Source organism: Myotis brandtii, unplaced genomic scaffold, assembly GCF_000412655.1.
Source record: "Myotis brandtii unplaced genomic scaffold, ASM41265v1 scaffold240, whole genome shotgun sequence".
Classification (NCBI taxonomy): Eukaryota; Metazoa; Chordata; class Mammalia; order Chiroptera; family Vespertilionidae; genus Myotis; species Myotis brandtii.
The window spans coordinates 3,603,121-3,615,054 of NW_005359064.1; the positions used below are offsets into that span (position 1 = coordinate 3,603,121).

At 40.1% G+C, this 11,934-nt stretch overlaps 1 protein-coding gene across 1 annotated transcript in view; it reads left to right on the forward strand.

The window, feature by feature from the left end:
• The first annotated feature begins 9 nt into the window (after positions 1 to 9).
• The window catches only part of PSMG2 (proteasome (prosome, macropain) assembly chaperone 2), a 20,349-nt gene continuing 8,424 nt past the window's right edge, over positions 10 to 11,934 (forward strand). Inside the window, exons 1-3 of the mRNA XM_005866913.2 lie at positions 10 to 205; positions 3,296 to 3,467; positions 9,151 to 9,209. Coding sequence (XP_005866975.1) covers positions 149 to 205; positions 3,296 to 3,467; positions 9,151 to 9,209 — 288 coding nt within the window. The 5' untranslated portion in view covers positions 10 to 148. The remainder of the gene's footprint in view (positions 206 to 3,295; positions 3,468 to 9,150; positions 9,210 to 11,934) is intronic.

Here is an 11,934-nt window from a genome sequence, read left to right on the forward strand (position 1 = left end):
GCCCGCCGGGCCCCGCCGCGCGTGCGTCGCGCGGAGCTCTAGGGACTCGGGTTCGCAGGCACTGCGGGAGCTCGTGGATTTCGCTTTCCCGCCTCCCTCCTGCCTCCAGGGCCGGCGCTTACCTCCGTCCTCCCACTTCAGTGCGACCATGTTTGTTCCCTGCGGAGAGTCGGCCTGCGACCTCGCGGGTTTCACGCTCCTGATGGTGAGTCCCGACCTCCCCACGGCCCGACTTCGGGGGGCTGCCTTTCGGAAGGCGCTTGCAGTGCCGCCACCCCAACTCGGGGGTGTCACCGGCCCTGGGGGAAAGAGAGTTCTTGTTTCTAAAAGGTGTCCCCCCCAAAAAATGTGTACACACACTTTGAGTGATTATAAAGACATTTAATTTTCAGAATTGAACGGTTTTGAAAAGTGTGTATACATCTGGGGGGACTTTGTATTTCAGGTTTTCAGCCCGCGCTGGAAATGTGGTGAGGTTGTCTCTGGAGGTCTGATCCAAATTGAACCTTTGTTGGCGTTATCACCAGACCTTGTATCTAAGCCTACAGTTTGTCGTCTTTTTTGTCTGTACAACGTAATGTATTTGGATATTACAGAGACATTGTGCATATGCTGGGCGGGACATTCCCTTTACATTTTATCCTAGAAAAAGCGTTAGGCAAACAGGTCTTTGTCATTAACCAGAAAAACTACCTACCGATAGGGTAATGAAAGCAACGTTGCCAGTAGCTAACATGGTTTAAAGCTCTTTCAATTGCCCGTGTTCGTTCATTGTTTCAATAAACATTCTGTTTATTACATATTATATATGGCTAATATGCAAAGTGTCCCCTTGGGAGTTCGAGTGGGAGACCGGGAGTTGGATTGCTCTCTATGACGGCACTGACCACCAGGGGGAGGCGCGGAACCAAGGAAGGCCCTGGCCGCAATCAGCCCTGATCTCCCGCCAGGCCTAGGGACCCTAACCGTGCACGGATTTTGTGCACTGGGCCTCTAGTGTGAAAACATTAGACTAAGACCAGGTACTTGTCCTCAAGGAGTTTTACCGTCTCGTTAGAAACACGTAAATCAATAAAGGCAATATATGCTAGGACCGAAGTTTTTAAAAGATATAGACAGGCCCAAGGATTTATTGAGAGAGGGAGAGACACAAGGACCTATTAAGAAAAGCTTCCGCCCTAACTGGTTTGGCTCAGTGGATAGAGCATCAGCCTGCGGACTCAGGGGTCCTGGGTTCGATTCCGGTCAAGGGCATGTACCTTGGTTGCGGGCACATCCCCAGTGGGGGGTGTGCAGGAGGCGGCTGATCGATGTTTCTGGCTCTCTGTCCTTCTCCCTTCTTCTCTGTAAAAAAACCAATAAAATATATTTTTTAAAAAAGAAAAAGAAAAGCTTCCTATGTAGAATCTTGGGGGGGGGCGGGGATAAATTTAAAAAAGGAAGAAACCCCCACCAAACTCATAGCTGCAGAGAACTGATGGAGCGGTGAGTGGAGTGGAGGGGTGGTTGGGTGAAATGGGTAAAAGTAGTCAAAAGGTACAAACCTTCAGTTAGAAGTCGGTCCTGCAGGGGTGTATGTAACGTACTGCATGGTATCTATACTTAACAATACCGTATTGTATATTTGAAAGTTGCTAAGAGAGTATTAAAAGTTCTCACCACAAGAAAAAAAAATTGTAACTGTGGTGGTGGATCTTAAAACTAAATATATTTGGTAATCATTTCATACAGGGGTGGGCAAAAGTAGGTTTACAGCCATGAGTAGGAAAATAGTTTATTCTTGTATTATGTATTAATTATTGTGTTATTTGTTTGTGTCACAATCATAACCCTACTTTTGCCTGTTTATGTTTTAGTGAACAACTGTGGGCAATTGGGCTGTGGAGGGACACCTTAAAAATGAGGTAGTAGCAAGGGGCGTATGTGGGATCAAAGGACAGTTAGTTGGAAGGAAAGATAATAGAGCATGTGGCTGTGCTGCTGGGAAGAATCCAGGAGTGAGGAAAAGATGGATCATAAAGGAAGTGAGGGTCTAACCAAAGTAGCAAAATCTTAGAGAAGAGGAAAGGGAATTACAGGAGGTAACCAGGGGGTTGATAGATGACAACAATGAAAAGTGGGAGACCACTCTGAAGGACCCATAAAAATATGGAGGGGGGGCCCTAGCTGGTTTGGCTCAGTGAATAGAGCGTCAGCCTGCAGACTGAAAGGTCCCAAGTTCGATTCCGGTCAAGGGCACATGCCTGGGTTGCAGGCTCAGTCCCCAGTAGGGGGCGTGCAGGAAGCAGCCAATCGATGATTCTCATCAATGTTTCCATCTCTCCCTCCCTCTCTCCTCTCTGAAATTAATAAAAATATATTTTAAAAAATATATGGAGGTGGAAAATATAAAGTAGAATCAATGAAAATTAGTCATGTATTAGATGTGCTTGGTAAAAGAAAGGAAAGAAGTTTCCCAGTTTAAGTAATTGGCTTAGTAATTGTTGCTCTTTTCTGAAATACAAAATATGGGGACAAGTTTGAGCAAAAGTTTAATATTGTACATGCTGAGTGTGAGTTACCTGTGACATAACCGTGGGGAGATATCCATTAGGCTCTCGATTTCAGATAAGTGTTTCTGGTTGTAGCTAGAGATTTGGCAGTTGGACTATTAGTCATGGGGATAAGTGTGTCTGTGTGTGGTTTAGTGTGAAAATGAGTCCACTCCAACCTTTAGGCAATAACAGGGCACTTTTGTTCATACCTCACAGCCTCTATACTTCCTTTCCCACTGCCTGAAATATTCTTTCCCCGTCTTTGTGTGGCTCTCTCCCTTACCTCTTTTCAGGCCTATAGTTTCTTGTCACCTGAAGTGATTCTTTTCTTGACCAAACCTTTTTAAAATTGCAGCCAAACAAATATACACACATTCACAGTCACTTAATTTTTGGTCATATTACTTTTGTAATTACTATTGTACACTGTATATTTTACTACTTACTTTCTTACAGATAAATTGCTCTCTCACTACAGGCAGGAATTTTTGTTGATTTGTTTTACTACATTCCCAGTACCTAGAGTAATAATTGACACATAGTAGGTGTTCAATAAGTGTTAAATCAATAGTCTCAAAGGTGGAGGAGGCTCCCTGTTGACACCTCAGTTGCAGTTAATGAGAGAATCAGTATGTAGCAATGATGTAGCTGAGCATAAACTTTCAGTACTAGTGTTGGCATTATTGTCTTCTGTCTAAACTTCTAAAAGTGCTGCTAATGTTGATGTCTTAATGAATATATATATATTTTAATTATTTCAGCCAGCAGTATCCGTTGGAAATGTTGGCCAGCTTGCAATAGATCTGATTATTTCTACATTGAATATGTGTAAAATTGGTTACTTCTATACCGATTGTCTTGTGCCGATGGTTGGAAATAATCCATATGCAACATCAGAAGAAAATTCAACAGAACTCAGTATAAATGCTGAAGGTATGTAAGATTTCGGCATATTTTATTCTACTACAAGTAAAGTTGTTTTACATTAGAAATAGACTCTATAGACACTTTTTGTAGCAGACATTTCCTTGATGCCAGCTTTGTGCAGAATTGACCCAGTCACATTGTCGTATTCTCATAGCCTTTTCTAAATGGCAACTCCTATGAGAAGTGTGAGTGTACTTGTGTCCTTGGATAGAATTTGAGATTTTTGTTTTTTTAACCTGGGGTGTGTGTTTTTTTCCCTTTTATCCTCACTTTTATTTTCTGTTCTTATTGGCTTGTATAAGCATCAGTAATACAAGGAAAGGAGAAAAAAGTATTCCATTGGGCTCAGTCCTCAGTATGTTTAGTATGTGCTATCTCATCTAAGCTTCAATCATACTCTCACATTATTATAGAATCCATAATAATATGATATCAGTAAGACTTGGAAAGATTGAATTGCCTAATGTTGCTAGTAGGTGTAGGCCTTTCCCATAATTTTTCATTGGACTTTCAGGCTTAATCAGGAATACAATTTATATTGCACTGACCACTGTTTGTTTATAATGGGGTACTGCACTGAATGAGTAAGGGAATGGCTATTGATCATGAAGCATAGGAGCATCCAGTTACTTCATCTGATGGCCAGTTCCTCTGTTAGCCTCTCAGTCCTCTTTTATCATTTTAAGGTCAAAGTCAAGAAGTGCTAGAGGACCATGAAAGATTGTTGGTAGATTGAAAGACAAATGAAAAAGCATTTTGGTTTTTGTTAGTTTTATTACTCGTGTCATTAGCTTGTGATAATGAAAAACACTTAAAAAATCATCTTAAAAATGAAATTCCTGCAGTAAAAATGGCTTTGTTAACAGAAGATGTAATTTCAGTTATCACCTTAAAGGATAAAGGACTATAAATATTAGAACTAGAACTTTTAATTTTCTATTAATGATAACTAATATTTATTATTATCTATAAACTGAACACTGCATTTATATGTGTTAACTCATCTAATCCTCACAATTATTCCATAGGAAGTTTTACAGATGAGGAAACCATTGCACAGAGAAGTTAAGGTCACATGATTAATGACTGGTATAACTGAACTTCTAATCAAGCCACTCTGGTCCCTGAGGCTGACTCTCTTAAGTACCAAATCACCCTGCTAACGTACCTTCATTCTAAAGGAGGACCCACTGATTTGCATGGACACAAAATGGCAACAAGTCAATTATAGTTCTCTAATCTCCTTTTTTTTTTTTTTAGATATATTTTTATTGATTTCAGAGATGAAGGGAGAGGGAGAGACAGAAACACCAATGATGAAAGAGAATCGTTGATTGGCTGCCTCCTTTACACCGGGAATTGAGCCCCAACCCAGGCATGTGCCCTGATTGGGAATAAAACCGTGATATCCTGGTTCATAGGTTGACGTTCAACCACTGAGCCACACCGGCCAGGCTATTTTATTTTTTAAGATGAGGTATTTTGAAATAAATTATAGATATGACATTTTACCTTAAATATGTAAGTGTGCATCTCTTATCTTTTAAGAACGTTTTCTTACATAGCTAAAATACCATCCTATATAATAAAAGCCTAATATACAAATTGTCCTCTCCACCAGGAGTTTGGCCAGGGGATGGGGCCAGCCGGGGGAAGGGAGGCCCCAGCCGGCAGCCACTAGGGACCCTACCCATGCATGAATTTCGTGCGCTGGGCCTCTAGTTACATTTTTTAAATTTTTTTTTGCTGGTTTTAGAGAGAGAGATAGAAACATCCATGATGAGAAAGTCATTGATCGGCTGCCTCCTGCACGCCCCACACTGGGGACTGAGCCCACAACCCAGGTATGTGCCCTGACCGCAAATTGAACTGCAACCTCCTGGATCATAGGTTGATGTTCAACCACTGAGCCACACTGCCTGGGCTAAAATACTATTACATTTAACAAAATTAGCAATAGCAGTTTCTTAATAACTTTTTATACCCTATCCATATTCACATTGACTCATTGTACCCCAAAATGTCCTCTAAAGTTAGTTTGCCCAAACCAGGATCCAAAGTACATCTGATTGTTATACCTTTGAAATATCTTTTTTTCTAGAATAGTCTTTTATTTACATCTTCATGAAACTGATTTATTGAAGGAAAAACTGGACTCATTGTCCTATAGAATGTCCTACCTACATTTATCTTATTACTCCTTGTGGTGTCATTTGGCTTATTCCTCTAGTCCAGGGGTGGGCAAACTTTTTGACTCGAGGGCCACAATGGGTTCTTAAAATGGACCGGAGGGCCGGAACAAAAGCATGGATGGAGTGTTTGTGTGAACTAATATAAATTCAAAGTAAACATCATTACATAAAAGGGTACGGTCTTCTTTTTTTTTTTAGTTTTATTCATTTCAAACGGGCCGGATCCGGCCCAAGGGCCGTAGTTTGCCCACGGCTGCTCTAGTCTCTGTATTTTCTGTTACCGGAGTTAGGTCTAAAGCTGGGATGGGGAACATCCGGCCCGCAGGCCATATAAAGCCCACGAAATCTTTTGATTGGGCCCTACCAAGGCATTAGGGGTGAGTTAATTAAATATTTGACCAAATATCGCAGGCTAATTTTTAAGTTGATAATTTTGTGTGGCCCGGGAATGATGTTATAAATATCTAAATGGCCCTTGGCAGAAAAAAGATTCACCACCTCTGGTCTAAAGAGTTGGTTAGATAAAAGCTAAATATTTTTGGACCGAATACACAAAAGGTAATATTGCTTTCGTATTTCATCAGAAGGAAAACGAGGGATTTAAAAAAAAGGAAAACAGGATCTTAACAAAAAATTATTTCATAATACAGTGATGGAGAACTTAAGTTTTGCTATATGGAAGTTAGTATATCTTACATTTTAAAGCTTAGCCTGCTAACTCCTTACAGATATGTCCTCTTCCCAGTAGGTTTGCATTGCACTATATGTGTACATCAGAGATAAATTGGAGGCCTGAGTGGCCTATGCCTTAATCCTTTTCCCCTAAATTTATCCCTTTTTTCCTAATTCTTTTTTTTTTAATGTATTTTATTGATTTTTTACAGAGAGGAAGGGAGAGGGATAGAGAGTTAGAAACATCAATGAGAGAGAAACATCGATCAGCTGCCTCCTGCACACTCCCTACTGCGGATGTGCCCGCAACCAAGGTACATGCCCTTGACCGGAATCAAACTTGGGACCCTTGAGTCCGCAGGCTGATGCTCTATCCACTGAGCCAAACCGGTTAGGGCCTTTTTTCCTAATTCTTAATCTTCCTGCTTTAGCTGCCTTTGCCCTGAACATACCTGATGGTTACTAGACTTGCAGATGCAAATCCCCAATCACACCACACCATAACAGTCCAATGAGATAATCCCCAAAAGACCTATAGCAGAAGAGACCTGATCCACCAAAGGATTTGCTCAAATCTAGGGTTATTTGTAATCTTTTTTATAGTAACTAAAAGCTTACCTCTTGCCTAGCCGGTGTTGTTGAGTGGTTGAGCATTGACCTATGAACCAGGAGGTCATGGTTCGATTCCCCATCCCATCCCAGTGGGGGGCGTGCGAGAGGCGGAATGATTTTCTCTCATCGTTGATTATCTCTCTCTCTACCTTCCTCTCTGAAATCAATACAATTTTTAAAAATAAAATTAAAGATAAGCTTACCTCTTAGCACAGTAACCTAATCCTATGTCCTTAGAGACTATATTTTGTCTTTGGTTCATATCAGAGCTTTTCATTCCTGGAGGTGAAGTTGACAGGGACATTTTAGGCATCAGTAAATTGGACCCTTTGTAGAATCTGATAGAAGTTATGGGTCCTTTTCCCAGAAAAGCACACACATTGACTCACAGAAAATTTTGCATGTTATTTCAGGTCTTTCAAAAACTCCTGCCCTAGCCAGTTTGGCTCAGTGCATAGAGCATTGGCCCACAGACTGAAGGATCTGGGTTCGATTCCAGTTAAGGGCTCATACCTCAGTTGCAGGCTTGATCCCTGGCCCTGGTTGGGGCATGTTCAGGAGGCAACCAATTGATGTGTTTCTCTCACATTGATATTTCTCTATATATCTCCTCCTCCCACTCTCTTTAAAAATCAATGGGAAAATATCCTCAGGTGAGGATTAACAAAACAAACAAAAACCTCCTAAAAAACAGAAATGTACTTACTCCAGGGATTTTATTACATGACTAACATTCTCCTTTGTTTTATTCTTCCGTTAACCCAATTAGTATTGCTGTTCTCTAGAGAGGAGAAGGGAGACTATCAGAAACTGAAAACATTCTTAAGAATTATTTTATTTTCAGTAATGTCAAATTTCTAGGGGAATACTTCTTTGGGTTTTTTGTTTTGTTTTTCATTTTAGAAAGAAAGTAACGAAGAGAGAGAGAAACATCCATTGGTTGCCTCCTGAACACTCCCCAACTGGGGATCGAACCCACAACCTAGGTATGTACCTGACTGGAAATCGAACCTGCAACCCTTCAGTACACGGAACAACGCTCCAATCAACTGAGCCACACTGGCCAGGGCTACTTCTTTGGTTTTATAATCAAAGTTAGAGGAAAAATAATTTTCTTAGAGTTAACTTTTCAGAAATGAATGTATTCTATAGAATAAAACCCACTGGTACATTTTAAGGTACATCTAAAATGCTTTATTTTAACCAAGTGATATAGTACATATCTTCTATATTTTAATTATTGAAAATATATAGATACACCCCAGCCGGTTTGGCTCAGTGGATAGAGCGTCGGCCTGCAGACTGAAGGGTCCCGGGTTCGATTCTTTTTATTTTTTTTTTAAATATATTTTATTGATTTTTTACAGAGAGGAAAGGAGAGGGATAGAGATCCAGAAACATCAATGAGAGAGAAACATTGATCAGCTGCCTCCTGCACGCCCCCCACTGGGGATGTGCCCGCAACCAAGGTACATGCCCTTGACCGGAATCGAACCCGGGACCCTTGAGTCCGCAGACCGACGCTCTATCCACTGAGCCAAACCGGTTCTGGCTCCCGGGTTCGATTCTGATCAAGGGCACATGCCTGGGTTGTGGGCTCGATCCCTAGGAGGGGGCGTGCAGGAGGCAGCCAATCAATGATTCCCTCTCATCATTGATGTTTCTATCTCCCTCTCCCTTCCTCTCTGAAATTAATATAAAATATATTTTAAAGAAAAAGAAAATATATAGATACAAAAGTTCTTACAATTCGATTTTAATTTTTACATTAAATTTTATATCCTTTTAATTTAATTCTCAGTTACAGTTTACATTCAATATTACTTCGCATTAATTTCAGCATAGTGGTTAGTCAGTCATATACTTTACAAAGTAGTTCCCCCAATATTTCAAGTACCCACCTGACACATAGTTATTACATTATTTTCACTATGTTTCCTAGGGTGTGCTTTACATTCCCAGGACTATTTTGTGACTACCAATCTGAAGTTCTTAATCCCTTCATTTAACATACTACTCTAGGTACATCCATGCTGTCGCAAATGGTAAGATTTCATTCTTTTTTATGGCCGAGTAATATTCCATTGTGTGTATGTACTACAACTTTTTTATCCTTTCATCTATTGACGGGCACTTGGGTGGCTAATAGTTTTATTTCTATAACTCCTTCATTTTAACTTTTGTATGATTTCATTTTCTTCTTGTCTTTACAGTATATTCATTGCCTTCAAAGAAGCTAGTGGTTCTTCAGTTAAGATCCATTTTTATTAAGGTTAGCATATTATATTTGCCTTTTAAAATTTATTAAAGTAAAATATGAGAAAATACTAAGTATCATTAAGAATTAAGAGTCAAAAATAATTTCTGAGTTTTTATTGTATGTACAGTTAAGAAAGTTCTGAATTTACAGTGAAAAAAAAATCTCATAAAATTTCAGAGGTGCTACCATTATTTTATGATTATATTGAAAGGAATTGGGACATATAGCTTGGATCTTACATATTCCCAATTCAGGTAGCCTTGGTGAAAAAACTTAAGCATGTGAATATTATAGGTTTATTTCATTTGTATTACGTTTCAAGCAGTGGCATCTACATATAAGTTATGGATATATCAAAATATTTTCTGCATCCAGCTGCTACCGCTGTAGTCCAAACTACTGTCATCTCTTATGCCCCTGATTCTAGTCTTGCCCCAAATACTTCCCACAAACACTTAATAGTCTGTTTGCAAACAGCACGTCAATGTTCCTTTCAAATCACATCACTTCTCTCTTCAAAAAGCCTTTTAGTGGCTTCCTATCTTATTCAGAGTGAATTCACAGCCCTACTATGGCCCATCAGGCCCTGCATTTGCACGGATATGGTAGCCATGGCCACATCTAGCTATTTAAATTCCGAATCATTAATTAAAAGTGAATAAAATTAAAAATTCAGTTTCTCCATCATTCTAGTCACATGTGTCAAGAACTTGCCATAAAGAGCATTTCTGTTATTGCAGAGTTCTGTTGGACAGTTGCTCTACCTAATCTGACCTCCGACCACTCCTCTGTGCTCATTGCCTATTGACACTTTTTGCTCACCCTGCCTGCTTCAGCCACACTGGCCTCCCTGTGTTGTTAAAACATATGAAGTTCACTTCTGTCTCAGAATCTTTTTTTTTTTTTTAAATATATTTTATTGATTTTTTACAGAGAGGAAGGGAGAGAGATAGAGAGTTAGAAACATCGATCAGCTGCCTCCTGCACATCTCCTACTGGGGATGTGCCCGCAACCCAGGTACATGCCCTTGACCGGAATCGAACCTGGGACCTTTCAGTCTGCAGGCCGACGCTCTATCCACTGAGCCAAACCGGTTTCGGCTGTCTCAGAATCTTAACACTAATTTATCTGCCTGGAATACTTTTCCCCTTGATACCTAAATGGCTCACTTCCTTTAGTCTTTGCTTAAATGTTACCTCATCAGAAAGGCCTTCCCTGACCACCCTTTCTATCATCTTATCCTGTGCTAGTTTTCTTCACAACTCATCACTACCTGGCATGACATATATGTGTTCGTTATCTACTTCTAATAGAAAGTAAGTTTCCTGAGAGAAGTAATGATGTATCATTCACTCTTAATATCCCCAGCTTCTAAAAGAGTGCTTTGCACGCCCAGCCTGCATGGCTCAGTGGTTGAGCATTGACCTGTGAACCAGGAGGACAAGGCTCGATTCTGGTCGGGGCACATGCCCAGGTTGTGGGCTCAGTCCCCAGTGGGGGGCATGCAGGAGGTGGCCAATTGATGATTAGCTCTCATCATTGATGTTTCTATCTCTCCCTTTCCCTTCCTCTCTGAAATAAATAAAAATATTTTTTTAAAAAACGAAATAAAATAGTGCTTTGCATGTAGAGAAGCTGTCAATAAATGTTGAGTGGCTTAAGGTTCCATCTGATTAGGAAGTCATAAATTTATCAATGAAGCCCTAACCGATTTGGCTCAGTGGATAGAGCGTCAACCTGTGGACTGAAGGGTCCTGGGTTCGATTCCGGTCAAGGGCATGTACCTTGATTGCAGGCACATCCCCAGTAGGGGGTGTGCAGGAGGCAGCTGATTGATGTTTCTCCCTCATTGATGTTTCTAACTCTCTATCCCTATCCCTTCCTCTCTGTAAAAAAATCAATAAACAATATTTTTTTTAATATATTTTATTGATTTTTTTACAGAGAGGAAGGGAGAGGGATAGAGAGTTAGAAACATCGATGAGAGAGAGAAACATCGATCAGGTGCCTCCTGCACACGCCCCACTGGGGATGTGCCCGCAACCAAGGCACATGCCCTTGGCCGGAATCGAACCCGGGACCCTTGAGTCCACAGGCCGACGCTCTATCCACTGAACCAAACCGGTTAGAGCAATAAACAATATTTTTTTAAAAAAAGAAATTTATCGATGGAGGCCCTCCCCCATGCCCCTTCTAGTTGACTCCTATGTTATGTACTTCTTTATTTCTAGTTTCCTTTACTCAGCATTCTATTTGTGAGGTTCATTTACGTTGTTGCAAGTAGAGGTAGTTTGTTTATTCTCACCTCTGTAGGATTCTGCTATATAAATAAATCATAATTAATTCAATGTACTGTTACTGGAGCATTTGATATTTTCCAATTTTAGGCTATCATGAACAGTGTTATGATTATTTTAATATTTATATTAGAACCACTCTTTACTTTCTTTAGTTAATAATATCATACCCAAAATTTGCAATAAGAGTTGCTAACATTTTTACATTTTGTCATGCGGCTTTTTGTTCACTCTTACATCAGTGTAAGTTCAAGAATTAAGTTAAACACACACACACACACATATATGTATATATCTCCCACGCTCAAAGGCTGTTAAATTGCGTTATTTACCCATACCTTCAAGAAAAAATCACTTCTACTGTCATGGTAAACAACCTGCTTCCCTATTTATAATGGTCTGGCCCTCTAGCAACTTCAGCGCAAAATTATAGCTAATT